Raw genomic sequence first — 22,736 nt, forward strand, 5'->3', positions numbered from 1 at the left:
TGATGCTCGCCCTGCTCCACCTGTGTTCATGGGAAGCCTCCAGTCAGTCCTGCAGTCAGGCCCCCGCCACTGCATGCGAGTGCGCAGAGCTAATATTATGCAAACAAACACTTTGTTGTTTGGCACTTCGTGCACCGACCCGCCACTGTGGAAGAAAGGGAGAAAGTAAGTAAAGGGAAATAGAGAAAGGAACAAGGGGTGTATGAGTAGGGGTGGTGGTGGTGCTAGAATTCATTAGTGTGATTACCTGAGGTGTGCTACTTTACAGGGGGTAATCTGCCTGCCTGCTTCATACCCTCCAAACTTCAGCCAGTCCGCTAATGAGCGCTTGGAAAAGTTAGTCAAGGTGGAGAGGTGCTTTGAGGGGCTGTGCACCTTAGACTAAGGTGTTATTATATATGCCGGAGCAGAAAACAAAGGATGGATGCCTATTTTGTAACAGAGGATAAATGAAGACTGGTAATGTTTTGATACACGTGGAAAAAATGGCGTAACAAACAGTGGGCCGACTGATGAGGTTGAAACCTCAGGACAAAAAACTGGCACGTTTAAAGGTCGAAATGTCTGACAAATTAGACATACAGTACACTTTGATGTGAAATATCACGAATATTTTCAACGTCATTTGAGGCAACATCCCACACTAATCAAAAGGACACCAGAGGGTTCAGGGAATCTCACTGAAGAGCCACTTCTCTCTGAGGTATTGTCGAGGACAGCGGCTTCGGTCCTGTGCTGTAAGAGTAGGTGGATTAGAGATGGGATCAACCCCTGTCTCATTCCCCCCCTTTTTCCTCTCTTTTTTTTCACGGCAGAAGCTTTGGCCATGGCTTTAGAGAGACAGCTGCCGTGAACAAAGCTCAGGACAGTCCACTGGGGACAGAGAAAGTGTGAGTGTCAAAGAACAATAAAAGTGCTGGAAGAGCTCGGCTACGGTGGAGCAGCCAAACGACGGGGAGGGAGAAAAACCACAAAAAAATACAGGATATACAGTATAGACACTACATATTAGATAGATGGATTCTGTAACTTTCCCCTTCCTCTCACCCTGTGGCTCTGCTTCATCACACAGCATCAAAACATAGCTTTATTCCCAGGAGTGGCTTGCCTTTTTATCTGCTCCCTAGCTTCCCACGGCGGGCCGCATCCACCCATAATCTGCTGCTGTTTCATGTCTGGAGCACAGAAGAGAAGGATAAGGGACTTGTTCAAGTGAAGATCAATGAGGCTGTACACACAGCACACGTGCATCAGGACACACTGAGAATGTTTTCCTTTTTCTTCTTTGTAAAGTGCCATATGATGCAACATTAAAAGAACATTATATATGGATACACTGACAAGACGAGTTTTAACAGAAATTACTATTAGGCTGAGATGTGGCGCGATTTGTGTCATACGTCCTGTAAACCCCATCTACCTTATTACTGAACCATCTCTCTGTGGATCAAACACGGAGGACTAACACAATGAACAACTGTAAACATGCTGCATTATACATTTGCTGAAAACACATTTGGCTGTATGTCACAAGCACCTTGTTATTTTAGACTGTGCCAAGCGCCTGTGCCGGCAAAAATCAAAGCAGTCTGATGTATTGGCAGCAATAGCTGGGGTGTGAAACTGTGTCAGCGAAGTAAAGGAAATCACCAGAGGCTATTTTCTGTTCGCTCCACAGCTGGCTGACGAGATCGGCAAGGACTAATTGTGTATCAGATGGAGGCAGAAGAAATTCTCAGTTTGCGCGTTACTTTTCTTTGTACTTAGGTCTACCCGCCTTCCCACCCAAGTGGCACAGACTCACCAGACAAAGGGAACTTAAAAGTACCAGAAAGACAGCCCTGGGACAAACAACACACATGCACAGAAATCCTCGATGAACCCCAAAGCCAACCTGTAACCCTAACCCTCTTCTATCCCTCCAGGAACGATCTCCTGTAGGAAATCAGTGGAAAGAAAATATACATGAAAGTTGGATTTAAAAAGAGCAGGGAGGGAAAGAGATAAAGATAGAGTGAAAATGACACCGCGATTGTGTTGGAATGAATAAAAGGGGAAGGGAGAGAAACTTTGCATTTGGAACTACTGATCAAAGTAATTCCCACAGGAAACCTCTCTTAATGAGAGCTGTACAAGAAAAGAAGGGTGGAAGACAAGGAGAGAGTGAAAGAGAAGAAGAGTATGGCACGCCATTCCTACACAGAGGAGGGAGAAAGAAAAGGGGAGATGAATCATACACAGCGCCTAGTGGAAGAAATGAGCGTGTGTGTGCGCATTGGATGGGGGTGGTGGTTATTTGAAGGGTGTTTTCAAGATCATTTTAACATCTTCACTGAGGGAGCGTCAGAGGCAAGGCCAGGTTAATTAAACCCAAGGGAGTACCAGCTGAGGGGCCCCGCATTTGAATATGTCACAGAAATAGTGCGAGCGCGTCAGCCGAGGCCGGATGGCGGGTTTCGGTGAGCAAATATGTTGACTGTGCATTACACGCTACGAGGAAGAGGGAGAAATAGAGACAGACAGCGGAGGGGTAGGGCGGGGCCATGCAGGAGGGGGTCTCTGTGATGTTTTGCTTTTCTTTACCCACGGTGCCACCGGATTTCTCTGAGTTATTAATGTTTGTCATTAGCTCCATTACGCTGGAGGACAGTGACAGGAAAAGAGAGTGAAGAAATTTATATGGGACAAATATTGACAATAGCCTGCCCATGGGTATTGGAGAAGAAGAAAAGATGCAAACTATGTTAATGAATGGTAATTAACCACTAGGGTTCGTCTCTCCTGGATCCCAGCTAAATTGGTCCCCGAGTTGCAGCTAGAGACAGTCCTGGCCTAATCCTTTATTATAAAAAGATAAAGGAAAACGACATCATTAGCATATATTTGAGAAGGAGGTGGGGGGTTGGTGGGGGGGGGGGGGGGGGGGGGGGATTAAAAAGTGGAATTATTTCTTTTTAATTCTTGAACGGAGGATCCTTCGTGCCACTGTTTATTACACATAATAAAAAGAAAGGAGGAAAGTGGTTATTCAAAAAAAAGGGAAAAGAAGAAGCAATTTCAAAGGAGGCGTGTGGGTCTCCTGAGTGGGATGCAAACTCAAGGACAGAGACCTGGATCGTGGTTTAATATTCAAAATGAATAATAAGAGAGGGAGGACAAGGGAAACAGATAAAAGGAAGTGGAGGTAGCTGTGTCAAGGATGGAACCACTCCTCTTGTGCACCACGGCTCTGTGTGTGTGCGTGTGTGTGCTCATCCTGACCCTTACTAATGATGTCAGCAGCAGGGGCCACTTGTTACAGACAGGAACCATGCCAACAGGCAGCTGTCAATCATAAGAGAGGTGCGAGAACCCCGCAGTCCAGCAGAGCATCCTCAGTCACCATCACACTCTGACTGACACTCCTTTGAACTGCCAGAACAAGCAAAGTACGAGAGCACAGCAAAGCAAACGACAGCGACCATCACAAAAAGGCAGTCTTTAGAAGTTAAAAGGGCTTTTATTTCGGAAATTAAGTAAATGTTTATTAAACAAAATGGTAAAAAAATCAAGCAATACTTAATATAATTACATAACAAAATAAAAGATTAGAAGCTTTAACAATCTCCTTCAGAAATAAATACTTGCAGTGCATTTCATAAACAGATGAGGCTTCAATCACTGAACTGGATCTGAGGGTAATGCACTCTGGAGCTCCTTGCAGTGAATATTCTGCTCTCTCTTGCTTTGGACTTTCCTAAAGTGTCGACTAGGCATGCGTAGGTCAAGTCCCTGCAACCTAAAAGTTCTTGAGGTGCCAAATAAATTAGACGGAAAGGGGTAAAAGAAAGTTTCAAAAAGTGTAATTTAAACATTAGAGTAAGCATTTGCCTTATCACCCCAGGTCTGCGTTGAGAGCGGAGGAGAGTGGCTGCACTGTAAATTAGCTTGGCACTAAAGGGCCCTGTCTGATAGACATAGTGCAGTGAGTGCTAACACAGATGTCGAGGGCTCATTTACAAAAGCTGGGGTGCTGCGTTGAGCCAGTGGCCCAGAGTGAGTCGACAGCGCTTTTCTCACAAATATTGGTTCTGCTGCCCCGGCCCAGCTTGGCTCAGCCCGGCTCCCACCGAGTAGGAGCTGGGGAGGGAGAGAAGAAGGGAGGGAGGAAAAGAAGAGGATGACAGTTTTCCCAGCCTCAGCCCAGGGAGTCAGGCTTTTTCGCTGACTGGTGTTGTGAGCGTGGCCAGCTCTTCTGTCAGCACTTTCCTCTCCTTCATCTTCACGCGCACAGCCTCCATTAGCTGGCCGGCAGAGGGGATCTGCAGGGGAGGGGAAGCACAGAAAAAAGGGTGTGGGGGTGGCGGTAGAAGGGGAAGAGAAAATGAGGAAAACACGCACAAAAGCACAAGTATTAAAAAATAAAATCTGATTTTTTTATATATCTATCCAGCTATATATATATATATATATATATATTTTTTTTTTTTTTTTACACCTGGCAGCCTGTTTGCTGTTTTATGAAATAAGAGAAGCCAAAACGGGGCCTCAGGATTTGTGAAATTTCTCAGGGAACAGCCACTTTGAGATAAAGTAAATCACAAAGCAGCCTACACAGCAGTAGCCCAACCCCACAGCTCACTTTTATTAAACTTCAATTTTTGACCAGTGAGAATGCACGATACCGGAGTATTAGGCAAAAGTTCATGTTTTTTTTTCAAGCCAGCTGTAAAAAACATTCACATGTTAACTTAAACAGGTCTGCTGTTTTTTCCCGTCCACACCAGCAGAGGTATGGTATCCCAACATTGATCCTGAACATTTTCCCCAATACATGACTGTCCACTGTGGACAGGAAAAACTCTCTGGAAATATAATATATTTTTTAACATAATACTACAATAAACAATAAACAAACAATAAAACCACATGTTAAAAATCTGTATATCTACACGTATGAGTGACAGAAAGTGCCTAATTGTGAGACGAACCGGTATTGGTTTAATTTTTGGAATGTCATTTTTCCTTGAACAGTCAGGGCAGATGGCCGCCCCTCCCTGAGCCTGGTTCTGCCGGAGGTTTCTTTCTGTTAAAAGAGTTTTTCCAACCCACTGTTGCCAATCGCTTGCTCAAAGGGGGTCTGATTGTATGATTGTTGAGGTTCTCTCTGTATTACAGTAGGATTGTTACCTAACAATATAAAGCCCCTGGAGGTGACTGTTGTTGTGATTTGGTGCTACATAAAAAAATGAACTGAATTAATGTTTCTTGTGAGTAGTGCTCTAAAAGAGTAATTTTATCCTGTAACTGTAAAAAAAAAAAACACCACCCACAATCTTGTTTTCATGAGTCTAAAGAGACAATACATTTTCCCAGAAGCTTTATCCATTTTTTCCTTATTTTGCCTCTAGGCATAATTAGCACCAATGGTAAAAATTTAAAGTATTGCTTTTTGTGTGCGTCACTGGATTGAATCTATACCAGGAAGAGGAAAGGATGAGAGCTGATGCTGATTAATTCATATATGTGAAAACAAAGAATTGGCAGGTTCCTCCTCAGAGTACTGGGTAATTTTGTTTTTCTTCCTCATCGACAGGAGGATTTGATTTGAATGTGCACCGGCTCACCCATACATATTCCCCTTAAGTTATGCAATGCTTTTTATAGGCACATTTTGTAAGCAAGGGAAGCATGATATTTCCCTGACCAATTTACGAAGTCCCATAGCATGAAGTGAGAAGGGGACAGGACAGATGTGATTATTTCATAAAAGAGAATGTGAAAACAAGAGCCCTCGAACTACACACAGAAGCAGAAAGAAGAAAAAGAAAAAACTGTAAAATATGATCTTGATTAAGCAAACAGTAACAGAGAAACCTCCAGGTTTGAAAAATGAAGTTGAGGTTGTTCTGAGCACCACTTGAGGCTGGTGCCAAAGTGCAGCTCCATTGATTCCCATGTTAAACCCTTATTTGTTTACTTTTTTCTCTTGGTTACAACTCTATGGATGGTATGTCAGCACTCAGACTCCTTATAATGTGTGTGAGTGCTGACATAGGTAGTTGTAGTTGCTAGCTGTTTGACAGGTCACATCTACTAACTCATTCAAAAACTGGGCTTCTTTACTGTCTTAAGAGCTAAAAAGTAAAGTGACTGGACTTCTTGAAGTTTGCAGAAGACCTTTCACCTGTTATCCATGAAGCTTTTCCAGTTCTAAAACCTAAAGGTGGAGAGCATTTAACTATTTAATCCGTAGTGGGGGTTGTCCCTTAGGAGGTGGTTGTTGACCCACTATTAATCATGAGTGTGAAGAAAGACATGGGTCATTACCACCAGAGGTTTTGGGTGAAACAACTTTGACACCGTTTTTTTTTTTTTTTTTTTTAAATTGAGGTCACCTGACACAGGAGAGTGGGGGTTAAGATACTTGGTTAGGGATGTCAAGACTGCATTGTAGGTGGCTGACAGCTGGTGTCGTAAGTCACCACCTCTGTTGAATGATGTTCATTACATCGATTACATCATTACATCACCGACATCGATGGCCTCTTTTGCTTTCAAACTCTGTCTTCTCTGTCCAAAATGTGAATACAGGCATCCTAACAGTGACCTTTATCCATTATGTGCAGATGTACAGCTGAGTTGTCCTGTCAACGTGGCTCTATGTTGTGCCATGCCACTGTGCTTGCAGTGTTGTGCTTTTTGGAGCATTTTAAAGTAATTATACAACAAATTTAATAGCAATATCTGTGCTTCAGTTTTGAGTTAAAGTGTAGTACTTTATTTGTATGTTACTTTGGTCTAATGTTCAGGTGTCTGTGTTGCAAGTATACAGTATAAGGATAAAATTTGCTAGCCAAGCCTGTCAGTATTAGCTGATAGCTCCCACCCACTGATCCATATGTGGTCACCAAGATGGTGACAGTTTGCAGATGATGCTGGGATCCAAAATGGTACAAAAACCTAGTTTAAAACTTTTAGTACTCAGTTTCAAATACAGCTGGAGAGTGCGCATTAGAAACTCAAATATACACAGACACGCAGTTCTCCTGCCCCTTGACACCTTCTCTTCTTCATTAAAGGTAAAAGAATCAGGGAACACAAGGCCGTATGTGCCAGGAAGTATGTGAGAAAGTGTGTGTGAGTGTGCACTTGTGCACGTGTGCACTGGGGAGTCAGTTCCAGCAGCACTGGATGCTTCAAACACACAGCATAACTCCTCAGAGAACCACTACACTGAAGTAACTGCTGAGACATCTCCCTCTGCCTCTGTCCTCCAGAGAGAGCTCACTCTCTCTGTTTCACACACACACACTCACATTTCTTAATAAGCTAATTGCACTTAGCGCCACTAACTATGCAAACAAACGCACTAAAATAGAGACACAGCCACAACACGGGGCTCTGTGGGATAGCAAAGTGGGAGACTGGATCATTAAAAGTCCCGATGTGGGAATATGAGTAAACAACACTAACAGGTAAACATGATCTAGATAAACCTAACATTAAGTGAGATTTAGGCCTAAAAAAGATGCTGCATGTATGCAACAAACTCAATTCAATTCAATTCAATTCAATTTTATTTATATAGCGCCAAATCACAACAAAAGTCGCCTCAAGGCATTTTAAAAACTTATTTTTGGCAGTCCTTTTCTCAGACAGGAACAAAAAGAAAAAACAAAGGACACCGTGAACCTTTCTGCCACTCATCACAGGTATCATCCCTTAAAACAAGGCATTACCCATTTGAACTCATGAGAAATTCAAGGAACAGATTAAGCCCTTTGAGTGTTGATGTAATGAAGTGTGTGTGTGTATTGTGCAAATTTGTCTCTTGGCTGATATTCAATTTCAATGAAAATGCCTTAATTTTGATTGTTTCTTACACTAGCAGATTCTGACACAAGAAAACACAAGTGCTCACAAATGGGACAAGCAGCACTATCATTCTCTTTCATCTGACTGCCACATTAGCTCGGGACTGATACCCTGCAGGATGGTTGGAGGTAAGCTGTGATGCAGCTGCTCTGGCTGGATCCCCTGGGCTGCTTAAGGCGGTGTTAAGAACTGGCACTAATGTTATGCTACAGTTGATTTAGCTGGGCCCCTGTCCCCTTTGGCAGAGCTAGCAAGCACCAGCAACACAACGGCTGTTTTGCAAGAGGCCCTGTCCCCTTTGGCAACACTAAAATAGCTACTGTAGCATTAAGCCATGCTAACTCGCATCCATTACTATTCAACAGGCCCTGCAGAGCCGACCTTTTGTCTATGTATGATTTCATGAACATGTTTCAGGAGTGAACTGACGTGCAAAGCCACTGACACTGACAAGTTTGTGTGGGTATACGTGTGTGAGTGTGTGTGGACAAGGACAGGGGCTGCAAGCAAAAGGTGTTTTTATGAGCCAATTAAATGACACTGCTATGCTATAGCCTGGGGCACACCTCAAGGCAACAAGCAGCTCAAAGTTTCCGCACTCCAGCGACGCTGGTCTGGTAGTGGCATTACACAAAAACTTTTTTTTAAAAATAAAAGATCAATCATTCCACCTCTTTTGTCTTCTCCCTCGGAATGGGTTAACACAATTATTTCCAAGGGCCCAATTTGGTTTCAGAGATTGTGTCAGATGGCTGGATATCTGAATGAATAGAAATGTGGAGGGAGGAGAGGCTTGCAGAGCCTAAAAGGAAATACAAGAGGACCTTAGCAAGGAGGATTCTTAGTTATTCACGAGCTATTGTCAATGTAACTGCAATAGTCATGTATATTTAATAATGTAGATGTTGCCACTGAACTCCAGTACTCTGCTATACAAACAACATTTAGGTCCTTGAAAAATCTTCAAGGAGTGTGCATATCGGCAGCTGTAAAAACCAAAACTTTCATACAGTTTGTACGTTTATACATAATAAAGCCAGTGTACACTACTGATATGAGCCGACTGTTAAATAAATAAATAAATAAATGAAGAAGTGAGTGCTATGATAGGCTTTCTTGGGGTATGTAGGGAAACCTGCTGGACATCTTTGTCTCTGGCTAGTGAGTCATCTCCAATCTAGGCCACTAGTCAAGGTAAGGGAGAAGTAGTTACAGTAGTTTTATAACAGAGGAGGGGTGGAAACAGCTCTTTGATCTCTGATCTTCTCACTTTTGTTTGAAAATCAAATTTATCAAACGGGGGAATAACAACAACAACAACATGATAAATAGATTAAAAAAAGCACAAAGGCACCGTACTTGCATTTGATTATCTCCAATAATGAATATGTCACATTTGCAAAGAGGGGCTCAGGTAAGAAAATCACTAAAGCACCGACGAGCCTATTCTCTTGCTCTCCTTCGTAATTACCTACCCCAGCAGCATAGCAGATCCCTCGCTTTTCTCCCCTTTAGGCCACTGGAGACTGATATGAAAGGGAATTGGACACTTGGGGCCACAAATACTGTAATTAAAAATCTCTCCTTTTCTTGATACGTTGTTTGCAAACATCATTTCAGAGCGCAACATGCATTTGTTAGGAATCTGACCTAAATACACCCTAGATTAAACATAGGAAAGCACCCGGTCTTTGTTTCAGGTTCATACTCATTAGGTGTGAAAATGAGGTGATTCAGGCATGATTGGGGTATAAATATAGAAAGGTGATATCCATACAAAACAGATGCAACCTTTGGGTGGAATTCAGGAACCCAGAATATGGCTATGTAACAGTTATGGCTCATCGGTCAAGGTAATGCACTGGGAAGGAGTTGCAGTCAGGAAAAGTGGCTGTGCTGGCAGCAAGCTGTCACAAAATAAAAAGCTGCTAAGACTTACCAGCTTCTAGTGTGGGTTCAGAGGGAAGGCAACGCATCTAGCCATCAGTTCAGTGTAGATAATTTTTCTATATTAACTTAAAAGTTCCTGATTACGCTTTTACTTATTTTCTTTCATACATACACCATTACCGATTGTGGACTCATTATTATTCAATAATGAGAAAGAATAATCGCTGTGAATCCTTATCTAAAGAGATTATTTCTACTATTGGCTTTGTGTGATGTCATCTTTAATATGGTCATCTCATGTACACAGCTCTGGTGTGTACCTGAGATTACCAGCGGCAGTCAAACAGAGCCGGCTTAAAGGAGAATTGTCCTAATAGGAGAAGAACTAAAATACCTTCGTTCAGACAGAGGATAAACTGTAAATAATGCAAGCTACAGGGGTACAGTTAGAAATGAGCAGAACAACTGCCCCGTTAGTCTACTGTGCCCATCAGCAGACTAAATCGCCCTTGGATACAATCAGTAACATTTAAAGCACCAAAAGGCTTCAAGAAATCTTTTTTCACCTTGCCCCTCAACTTTAACTAAAATTGAGTACTTAAGTGGGCTGGACCAGTGAAACTACATGACAAACATGCAAACTTACAGAAAACGTTCTGGCATTTCATTGCCCAGACTGTCCCACAATTATAAAATATAACATTTTTATTAATTCAAAGAAAAGTTCATTTTTTCCACGAACCCACTGTAAAAGTTATGAAAATGCATTTAAAAGTTCTACATCGATGTACTCTTTGTTGAGTCATCATGGGGCAAGATGGGAGTCTTTAACCAGGCAGGTTCTGGCCTTCTGTTCAACACCCCTGCTCTGTTATCTGGACAAAAGCAGTAGCCATCTGCAAATTAGACCTAGAGGACGCCCTCTTTACACTGGCTTCCAATTAAATTCAGGATCCGTTTTAAAACCCTTTTATTGGTTTTTAAATCTCTAAATAGTCTGGCACCTCTTTATTTGTCTGACTTGTTGAAGCCCCACGTCCCCACTCGTTCCCTTCGGTCAGCAGAGCAGTTGCTGCTTTCGGTCCCAAAGTCACGGCTGAAACTTAGAGGAGACCGAGCGTTCTCTGTTGCTGCGCCGATGCTTTGGAATAACCTTCCTCTTCATATTAGACAGGCTACATCAGTGCCAGTTTTTAAGTCTTTATTAAAAACCTATTTTTATTCCCTGGCTTTTAACTCTGTGGGTAACTGATATTTTTTTATTTTTTTTATTTTATTGCTATGTCTGGTTTTATTACTATGTGCATATTAGTATTGTACAGCACTTTGGTCTACCAGGTGTGTTTTTAAAGTGCTATATAAATAAATAAATGATGATGATGATGGAATCCCATGCCACAAAATTCCCGGCACGCAGTTTTGTGCTGATGTTAATGCCGGAAGAATTGTGGAACTGTGCAGTTACAGAATGAGATTGAGATGTTATTGAAAATGACCCATTCTTTCACAAATGTTTCGTGACTGTATGGCTACTTGCTCGGTAACACGTGAACTCAAACATTAAGAGATGTGGCCCAATACTTGTTGTTCATGTAGTGCAAATTCAACAGCTTTAATCACCCAACCCATTAATGGCTAAGGAACATCAGCAAGAAGCTGCATCTGCAGTTTCTTTTTATCTGAAACGCAGGCTGAATAGGCCAGAAAACTCACAGAGCGCTCTGATACTAACAACAATAATATTAGTCTCCTCCTGGGAACCCCTTCACTGTTTCAGTGACACATTTACAGTACAAAGTCTCAACTCAAGTCCCCTCCACACACATACAAACATACTTACAGGGACCAAAAAGAGTGTCTGATTTAATTAGCTCAGTCATTAATTGGAGCTTAATTAGAGCCACTTTCCTTCAGAGAGAAGTGTGGGACTCAGGGCTGTTCCTTGTCATTACAGAGGCATAATGAGCCACACAACACAACACACTGCTCCTCACTCTCACAGCACCACCAACAACAGAAAAGTTTCAGAGTGCATGGAAACAGAGCCATAGATATTTTTAAAACCAAGGGTTAATGATGTAACACCTCATAGAAATACCAATATAGTGTGAAGCCTTTATAAGAAGTGACATGAAAAAAGTGCTATTTAATGCTATTTACCACTGTAGAAATAGGCTACAGGAAACCCTCCCGAAAGTTTGATACAGGTTTGAAATTACAGGAATTATTTCAGCCTTAGAGACCATCCATAAACGCCTTTGATGTTTTATAACAAGTCCAGTCCTGATTGGTCTGGCTTGTCTCTACCACTGTCTTAATGTAATGTTCACCTGCTTGTTATAGCTCGGAGGCTGATAAGAAGTGATGCTTGTACGTCTCCCTTGGGTGTGATTGTGAGGTAAATATTAGCAGGCCCTCAGCGCCACCCCATACCAGTAAACCAAACCACTGTCCTCTCATAAAGAAATCAACAGAGTCAATGACTTTTTAAATGTTATTATGCTGTCATGAGGCTTCAGATAGGTGTGTGTGTATACAAAATGAGTCTGAAAAATGATCTGGAGGGAACGTGTGTGCTTGCGTGCATGTGCACACGCTTGCATGCACATGCTGCTCCTGTTCATTATTGGCCAGCAGCAGAAGGCAGTCATTTCCCTGTCTTCATAAAGACTTGGTCCATTAAATTCTACCTCCAGTCAATAATTAGGACTCCACAAATAAACCAAAGGCAATTAAATCAATGCTTCCCCGGGCCGGTACCTGGACCCCATGGCCCACATGGACACTCCATCTTCACCGCTGGCCTTATTCATGGTAGGTTGAGGTGGAGCCATATAGCACACCCCCTGGCCTGCTCATGATTATTAGACAGCATCGTCCCTTGATTCTGGCTATGGAGCGCCGCTTACGGTGGCTCTCTACTGAGAGGCGCAGGGTTTGATTTCATTAACTCACCAGTGGAGGTGAGAGACGAGAAAATGAACGCAATGTTTCATTTTGTTTTGAGTGGACATGTGGGGCAGGGGTGAGGGGGCTCCGGAAATCTATGGCACTTCTATGGCATGAAGGGAGCAGTAACCTCAACACATACACCATCACATATCATCAGGTCTGCAACACAGAGTTTGTTAGCGTACTGCCAACGCCTCTCTTTCTTGTTACGTTGACATGTGGCAGTGCATGACAGTGATTGTAAACAATGGCCCACACACAGACAAAGACGCACACATAGATACCTATCTTCGTATCCACACACACACACACACACACACACATACAAACAGACACACACACACACACAGAATGAGTGATGGGTTTGCCATTGACAGGGCCACTGAGATAATAAAGTGCTGTCCCACTGGCAGCTCCATTAAGCACTGACAGTGACAAGATGAGGCTGTCGTGAGTGTGGTGCACACACGAATATACACACACACACACACACACACATACACACACAGATGGACATATCCTCATCCTCTTCTGGTGACAGCCAGCCAGTTAAGGACATGGATCTCTCTCATCTTTCCTTTCACTGGGTCTATTTCTGTCTCTGTGTCTTTTTATTCGAGGAAGTGTGTATGAGTACTGCTCCGGGTAAGATCATATCGCTATTAGGGGAGTGTGTTATTAGTGTCACAGACAGGGTGACAGCCCAGGCCATTCCACTTCACAGATGTTCTGCTTGGTGAGCCTTTCATAAGCTATGACAGAGAGTCGAAAAACCAAGTGGGTACTTTACTGGAGTTCTTGAAGTGTATGCACTCACTAGAAAATGTTGGCTTCTCTGCAGCAGCCTTCACTTAGTGTAGGCCCAATATCACAGCGGTCTAAACACATAAATTAAGAGATCTGCTTATGAAAAAACACTGATCTTTTGACATGCAAGCTGTCCCACCAGGCGGCCCCAAAAATATAGAAATATGAAAGAGAAAGGCAAAGACAGAGCCTGGTGTCCACTTAATATGACAATATGCTTTTAAAAACCAGACAGCGAGAAGAAACTGCATGATCGAGCCGAGAAGAAAAAAAATAAATAAACAAACAGCAAAAAAAACAAACAAAAAAAAAACAGAACAAGATGGACTTGAAAGGGGATAGAAAAAGTCTGTTTCAGTGAAGGGGGATGACTGCGGTGGTCCCAGTGGTCCCCACAGGGACCTGGGGGCGAGTCTCAGCCTTGTCATACTCCGCTTTTCTCCTCCTCCACTCTGCACACCAACTCCAGCCCCCCCCCACCATCCCTGTTCTGCCCACGGAAAACGTCGATAGCAGGCTGCCGGTGCCGAGGTCTCTGGTGGACACTAGCTCATTCTCCCGGCATCGACAGGCCCGCCAAATCAATATTTAGTTCCCCACTAACAAGCTGCCTCGGGGTCTGAGCCAGAGAGAGAGAGAGAGCGAGAGAGAGAGAGAGAGAGAGAGAGAGAGAGAGTGAGTGAAGAATGCGGGACAGTGGAGGATGGCAGAGAGAGAGAACAGGGACTGAGAGCTGTCCAGCTAGAAGGGAAAAACATGGATTCAGTAGAGTGTTGTGTGTGTGTTAGTGTGGGAGGGGGAGAGGAAGGTGGAAAGGTCAGAAGAAGATCTGGGGAACAAGAGAACAGTGTCTGGTGTGTGTCGTGGTGCGGAGGCGACGCATGAGTGCCTGCGGCAGCCGCTGACAAGAACACAGACAAGACACACACACATACTCGACACTCTCAATCATACACATATCACAGCGAGCAGACGTTGACAGCACTCGAGCAAAGCTCCAGCAGAGCACTCACAGATGAGTGGCTGTGTGCACACAAAGACTCCAACACAGCCACAATCTAGTTGCTTTTCTTTGTTTATCTTTTGCATTATTGTCTTTTTTTTTTCAGAGGCTGAGCAGGATCGTTGGGGTGGGAACAAAATCCTCCACTTACTGTATTTGGTGGCCAATTTTTGTTTTTCAAGCATTGAAGACTGACAAGTAACAACGCCACATTTGGCTAAACCAAACTGTAACGTAGACACCAAAACATCCACTTAATCATAGATAAATAAATAAAATGCCTTAGTCAATAAATAAATAAATAAATAGATTTCTTCATTGTTCAAAAACATATACAGTGCCAGCCAAAGGTTTGGACACACCTGAGGGCCTGGATATCTCTAATTATCTGACATAGCTTTTATTAAAAACAAACAAAAATGAAGCAAAAACTATGATGCATAAATGCACTGAAATGACACTCTGTGATGTTTGGAAGAGAGGAATTTTTACAGCGAAATCATCCTGCTCACTCTTTGGGTGTCTTTAAACGAGCATTTGTTGTTTCCTTTTCCTCTCACTGCTGCTGCTGCTGATTTATCCCAAACAACTATATAGTAACAAAGTAAGCTAGGACCAGATATTACATATATTTGATAGAATTTCCTGCTTCAGTATGGCATCTCATCCGATCCATCCATGAAACTCATGAACATGGAGACACAGTCCATCCATCCAGCCATCCTATTCAGGGTGGCGGGGGGCTGGAACCGCCATAGGACGAGGGGCAGGGTACATCTGGACAGGCCACCAATTTATCACACTGCCAACGCACACACACACCCATTCACTCACATTCACACCTATGCGCAATTTTGAATCACCAGTTAACCTAACCCCACTGACAAAACAAGCTCTTGCAAATAATAACTAAATAATTACTACTAGTACTACCCTACCTCTTGCCCAGTGTCAGCTGGGATACAGCCCCTTAGTGATCATGAATTAGATAAGGGGTTAAGGAAATGGATTGATAGCTGGCTGGAAAACAAACTTGCTTTGGTTGGGAAAATACATAATTGGCTTACTGTTGAAATAAATCATGCACTTGTTTGTTATGTTAGACCATATTAGCAAGTACATTTCTGCAATGTCTTTTTAATTCCCTGTGCAACCAATACTGAAAATAGGCCTGCCTGGACTGCAGGTAATGACTTATTCGAACACAGTAGTAACTGTGCAGTATCCACGAATTACTTATATAAAGTAAAGAGATTAAAGTGTGACTGGTAATTAAAATCTTAGTGGGACTAAAGCAAGCGTTTGCGTTTTTGCACATTAAAACAAAAATATATTATTTTGTGACTATTGCACTGCCTGTGCAGGAACAACAAGATATGTGATCATTACTGCAAGTAGGTGAGACTGACCTTCTGCTGGAGAATGTGGTTTACATGGGCCAGCCACTGCTGATCTCTGGGATACTCTGAGCAATCTGCCGTCCCCTATAAACACAAAAGGAGATTCTCAGCAATGTTTTCTTTTAGAGATCAAAGGACAAGGAATCAAAAGTGTTGAGCGACACCCTTCATTAAATTGTAGGAATATTTACATTTTGTATAAAATCTCACGTCAGACATTATTGAGGTATAATGTTTCTACAAAGAAACACGTTTGTTGCCAAAGGACAGAAATGTAGCACCAGTTGCACCAGTTAGGACCTTTAAGAAGCATTGTGGAGACTATTGCAAGGTATCCCAGCATGCCTCTGCATACTACTCATGTGTAAAGACCTAAGAGAGTGGCAGTGCTAATGAACATGGTGAAAAGGAACTACATGGCCATGAGCATGTACTCCTGAGCTTCCTATGCTTCCTCTTCACTTTAAATCCAAAGTGGCACTGGACAAGATGTGACGAGACTTGTGCTGGCTCGCAGGGATACAAGAGGAAGAGCAGGAGGAGAAAAGTCTGAGTACGTGTGTGTGTGGGTTTGAAAACCTGCAGTTACACAATGGCTCTTACAGGTACAAAACGGTTTCATGTGAGTTGGAGTTATCTTAATTCTATGTGTCCACTTTTTACTTCTTCTTTCAATGTAATTACAGTATTAATTAAATAAAGCTTTCATAAATTCAGCTTTATGTACAGTGTACTGATAAAGCACATTACATTATACAAAGACTAAAGGGAATCTATGCAATTTCAATCGTTTTTCAGTTTTTCTACTTGATAAATGTGTCAAATTACAGAAGTTCTGCTAGCTGACTGCCCAGGCTTTTCTGTATTTATACTTTTTTAATCATGTATTTTTTTATTTATTACTTAACTACTTTGGTGTAGTATGAAGGGCTATGGGAGAGGTCTTTATCAACAGGAAAATCTAAAAAACTTGTAAAAATACAGTTAAGTCCAAAAATGTATGTCCTCCTTTATATTTTCCAAAGCCATCAAGGAGGCTGGATTGAAGTCTTTGCTGGGCCAATCAAGGCCACTGGGTCTTACATTTGACATCATTGCTAGACAATTAAATTACAAATATCCTCTAAATTTAGACAAATAAATACAAAAATCCTGAACCATGGAAGATAACAGAAAATCTATCTGTATATTAAAGGATGTTTTCACCGTTGTATTTGCTCGCCCTTTGTTTAATTATGTATTCACGATAATCAAGGCTTTCCTTTAACAAAGCAGCTTGCCTTGATTTTTTCTTACTGGAAGCACTGGAAGGATATATTTTAGTACTGGACATGTTTCATTTCACTGCACACTTTATCCCACTAACCTTGACATGATGGCAGGGAGCATTGACGTACCACAGGATGTATGACAACAGTCTGTATCTCTTCCTGTTGATCCCCAGCTGTTTGGTACCCTATATAAGGTCTCTGGTGATAGTGCTTGTTTTGCCTAATTAGTGAATGATGCTTGGGAAACAGAGACCTACATCGAAAGCAAGGTCATAACAAGTGTGTGTGTTTGTGTGTTTATATTACTGAGAAAAAAAAAAGCCTTCTGTGAGTGCTGTCTTAAAACATCTCACAACATAAGTGAACATTGTGTGTAAAACGCATGTATGCACTGTGTGAAAGTGTTTGCGTGTAAATGTGTGGGCGCTTGCTGGCCCTTGATAAATACATAACAAAGCACTGACCCTCCATCCAATATCAGGTGCAAAACAAACTGGCCTGGCAATTATAGCTTTATTACATCTGGATCATTAACTCCACAACAAGTTGCCAAGGGAGCGTGGAGCTGCTCGGGCCTTTCTGAGGCTCTGTTGCACACAGCGAACTGGATAGTGGACAGTAAGAGTGTTGAGGATGACAGCAGTGTGTAAATATGCGTGGAATAAGTGTGTTTCATTTAATTATGTGTAGCGAAGAAGCAAAGAAGTGAATATTGATATTAATTAATAAATGAAAAACAACATTGCTAAAGATGGGATGCTGTATAAACTGTATGATTTACACGTTACTCAAGCCCTACATATTATATAACAGAATCAGTACAATAACACCTAGACATTTTGCTGATATGCTGATTTTAAAATTGATGTTTAAAGCTCAAGGAATTCCTTGATACATAATGAGCTAAATGCTTTGTATGGGTGACAGGTTTATCACTGACTAGATTGGCATTTTCTCATTGAAAACATGCAAAGTCTTTGTTCAAGAGCAGTTATATGCACTCCAAAACTTGTAGATAATGTTTAGTAATAATGGGTTCTTTGCAGATGTGCAAGTCCCCCCATTCCATTTGCACTAATGTGCTCCCATACAATCAAAGGTGCTGGCTTTTGAGTGATAACAAGCCAGACGGTTTTTAGCTCAGATTTTGATTTTGAGAGTTTTTTTCAGCTCACCTCAGTCCATCTGAACTGAGCATTTCTCCATCTTCGTTATTTATGTGTCTTCTTTGCACAGCCGAGTTAAAACTCGCATTTGTGTATACAGCGACGAATGTGGCAGAAACTAGTGAACAAAGATTATTTCTCTAGAGAACAGAAAATGCGTAAGAGCAGGAAAAGATGATGGTCATTACAAGAAGGCCATCTATTCCCCAAATCCCCTGAAATTGTAAATAGAACCAGGAATAATTCACTTAAACAATTTGAAACACTTGAAATTCAAAAATGTATCGATTTCAAAACCAAGTACTAGTGCCCTCCAAAGCTGAAAACTTCTGGAAATATTGTTGACAAGAGACATCAAACTAAAAGAAAGTAACTGTTGGCAATGCAGCGTTCTCATTTAAAAGTAAAAAAAGAGAAGTAAAAGCAATCCCACAGAGCCTGAATGCTCATTCAGCTCACTGGTATCGCAAAACTAAATGAATAAATGAATACACTTGCTATGTGTTGGACTTGTTGAACACTGTTGGGACATCCTGATACAGTAACATCGTGTCAGTCCTCAAGCTCAATGAGACGCTGCTCAGAGTTTACTGAGTGAGGAGCATATTTCAGAAACAAATAACATGAAACATTTGCTTGTACAAAATGCTAAAGAAATAAATCATGAGTCAGTACTTTGTCCAATTTTCCAAGGCGTGGAAAAACAGAACGCAATGAAAATAAAAAATCCTGATCATTCTTGAACAATAGCTTGGAGGAACTTTTGCTCATTGCCTCGCTCATGTTTGCCCAAATGAACTTTCTACATGAGGTTCTGTTCAATAAAAGACAGAACTTTGACATGTTCAATCCAAAAATCATATTTATTCTTTTTGGCTATTCTTTGCTGGGATGACTTGTGTGCTGAGCGGCTGCTGTCTTCCTGCATGACCCACTTTCTCTTGAGATTTAGATGTCCTGACATTTTCCTTTAAAATTTGTTGATTTATTTCAAAACTCATCGCTCCATCAATGATGTTCTGCCATCCTGGCCCAGATGCAGTGAAGCAGGTCCAAACCACAATCGCCACATTTCAGAGATTACACTGGAATTCTGCATTTTCTTCTCTCTGAACATCATTCGCATTTAAATAACTTCTATTTTGGCCTCATTTTCTAGAAAACATTGGGAAACCAGCTTTCTGGCAGGCGAACAAAATATTTAGACTGAGAGCAGTTACCTTTTCCTTGAAGCCTTGTCATGCACATCATTACTGTTTAGCGTTCTCTTGGCGGTACACTCATGAACTCTTTTATGAACCAATGTTGAACTAATGAGGCATTTAGTTGCTTAGAAGTTACCCTGGGATCCTTTGTGACCTCCTAGACTGTTACAAGACTTCCTCTTGGAATGATTTGTTGGTCAACCACTCCTGGTGGTGTTGAATTCATTTGCACAAAGGCAGCCCGGTTATGGATTGCTTATATCCCTATTTAAAGATCATTTTGTAGCACAATAAACATAAACAACGACTCCCTGTTCTTTAAATAGAAACACCTGATTATCATTACAGCCTACAAATTCCTGAGATCTGTGTAATTTTTCCCTTGTACAAATATAATATTGGTTAACTTTTTCCTGAGTCTAATAGTTTCTTTTCATCTCTTTAATGGGGCTGTCTTTGTCTACTTTTATGAGTTAAAAGGGAATGAGACTGGATGGTTATTTGGGCCATATTTTAACAGAAAGAGTTCACAAACTTTTTTCCAGCAACTGTACCTGTTATCCCAAGTGAACAACAGACTACATTATACTGTAGTCTTTCTTTTGAATTTTAACAGTAAAAAAGTTTTAACCTTTCACATCCTTTAATAAACACAGACACAAGGGGTAAACAAACCAGTGTTAAGGCACCAAGTAGATTCTAATAAACCATCACTAATAAAATGCAGTGGAAGAAAACAGGTGGTGAAGAGAAAAAGAGTGATTTTACCAACAGAGGTTAAAGCTTTGGTGAAAGGGACTGTTTGTCAAGTGAGAAACTGTTCCCTTTCATCTCTTGGGTGGAGCTGTGCAGCAAAGGGCTAAAATTGGTTTCAAGTGTGAGTAAGTGTCTGCTGCGCCCTCTCTCATCTTGTGATAGATGGGAGGAAGTCCCCAGGGATGTGAGGCTGATTGTAACATAGGGCTGCTAATTGATGACATGGCTGGGTGTGATCTATGGTGGAGCGATGGCCCACCAAGTTGTAAAAGAGTCTGGAAGACTTCTGAAAACCGACAACACTCAATAACAAGGAATTTTCTGTTCAATGACTGCCTTTACCTGAAAGGAGGGGTAAAAAGTTGTACGCACTCAGCTTGTGCCATTATTAAATCTTATATCAAGTTGATATGTGCTGCAGGAGTTGACAGGTTTTTGATCTTGCCTGGATTGAACACTCACTTTAAACATGGAGTCTTCGCTTTGGCACCGTTACTTCCCAACTTATTAGTGACATGCCTCTGCGCATTTTTTTTAAAAAGTTGTCCAGAATTGCTTACTTGCTCTATCTACGCATCAATGAGAGGAGGTCAGACACAAGCAGACATTTCCAGGAAGGTTAAACACTGTTGGACAATGAAATGAAACGAGATGGCACCTACTTCTCTCCTCTTTCCTTCTTTTCAGACTGATGCCAATCTATAGTTTCTGTTCCCAGCGGACAGAGCAAAGTAGCTCTTTGACACTAATTTTGCTTTACTTGACAAAGAAGATACCCAAAGCCAAAGTCAATATTAATGCCATACTGTCCTTGCCAATCCATGGTGCACATGCACAGAAACAAAAAAAACTTTGAGGATGTTTCAAAATTTTACAGCATTAAAAAAATCTATCACAGGTATGCTGAATGCCCTGGGCTTAATCAATCCTAAACTTGATATAATTCTTTAACTTAGAATTTGTATATAATCGTGAACACAGTCTCCTGGGCTTACCTGATCAGTTTCCATTATGTCTGCGAGATCATTCTCTGACATATTGAGGATGGAGGCAGCAATGGACTTGGCTTTGATCATAGACTTGGCTGAGAGGCCGCCCTTTGCTGCCACAGAGTTGGCCTGCCTCAACCTCCTCCTCTTCATCAACTGCTGCTTGACCTCTTGAACGTCTAAAAGTATTTCACTGGCCAGGGCCTGAAGGGGGAGGAGAAAAAGGAATAAAAAAAGAAGAGGATGATGAAATGGATGTAGAAAAACAAGAGGGATAGCTCTGCCTGGCAGATGAATAAATGAAATTGATCAAGCATGCGCCAGAGAGGCCTAGTACATTATGGAGGAATATTGAGTTTGACACACTCAGATTCTCTTCGGTTTCGCCTCACGCTCCCCTGTAGGAATGTGGACCTGAGGGTTTGTTGCCCTGTCGATTGAAAGCTGAGGGAACAGAGCTTTGATATCAAACGCACCCCAAGTTTTGCTAAATTCTCCACAGGCAGAGAATCATGCATCAGAGAGAGAAAGACAGGGAGCTACTGAAAATACAGCCATTCATTTATTTATTTGCTTTCTGAATGTCTCACAGTACAACAGGGCAGCATAACACTGTTAATAATTAAGCTATGAAGGGCTGTTTCAAATGGTGCCCAAGTGAAAGGCAAGCGAGACGAGGAAGGCCTGCGATGGCACAGTTGTCGGGCACTAAATGAGAGTTTGCTCTAAATACAGAGAGACAATTAAATGTTAAAACTGCCACTGTACACGAGAAAGTCAATAAAGTAAACTCCCCTTTGCTTCATTTTGAGCTTATTGATCGAGGCAATAATCTTCTGTATCATTCCCTTGTAAGCCCGCTGAAAAGCTGACCTTGGAATAGATGGTCAGATGAGGGAAAGCTAGAGACAGGAGAACTTGCAGTACACAAAACAAAATAAAAAAGAAACACAAAGTACAACTTCCTCTTGGACGGCAGAAAACACAAGCAGGCAAACAAGAAGCGCGGGGCACGTACACCGACACAAACCTAAGTACAAACACAGAAAGCACTCAAGGGCTTTAAAGTAACACTGGTAATCACACATGAGCAGCGCTGAATTGCGCAAAAAATCTCCACTTCTCCGTCTTAATTTTACACAGGTGCACCAGGTGCAGTTTACAAAACCAGAAGTGGTCCCTGCTGGAGACTGCTGAGAGAGTAGTTAAAGGCTTGCAGTTGACATAGTGCTTCTGGTCTATTAGCAAAACACTGAACATTCAGAAATATAAAGGGAATGTCTTTAAGGAAGATCATAATGTAGTAAATTAATTCAAGTGAAAAAAATTAAGTTTAAATGTTTCGGGGAAAAGTTAAAAAGTGAAAGTGTGAGGTGTCAGTACAGATTCACCAGTTGCACTTCTAGAAAACAGTGTGACAAAGTCTTGATTAAACTTCAA

The 22,736-nt window shown here is 41.7% G+C and overlaps 1 protein-coding gene across 1 annotated transcript in view; it reads right to left on the reverse strand.

Moving 5' to 3' along the window:
* Positions 1-3,479: 3,479 nt before the first annotated feature.
* Positions 3,480-22,736, reverse strand: part of cntln (centlein, centrosomal protein) — a 92,452-nt gene continuing 73,195 nt past the window's right edge. The window contains exons 25-27 of the mRNA XM_006787076.3: positions 21,303-21,500; positions 15,919-15,993; positions 3,480-4,301 (exon numbers count right to left, since the gene is read on the reverse strand). Coding sequence (XP_006787139.2) covers positions 4,191-4,301; positions 15,919-15,993; positions 21,303-21,500 — 384 coding nt within the window. The 3' untranslated portion in view covers positions 3,480-4,190. The remainder of the gene's footprint in view (positions 4,302-15,918; positions 15,994-21,302; positions 21,501-22,736) is intronic.

The sequence above is a fragment of the Neolamprologus brichardi genome, chromosome 6, assembly GCF_056152115.1.
Source record: "Neolamprologus brichardi isolate AB-2024 chromosome 6, ASM5615211v1, whole genome shotgun sequence".
Taxonomy (NCBI): domain Eukaryota; kingdom Metazoa; phylum Chordata; class Actinopteri; order Cichliformes; family Cichlidae; genus Neolamprologus; species Neolamprologus brichardi.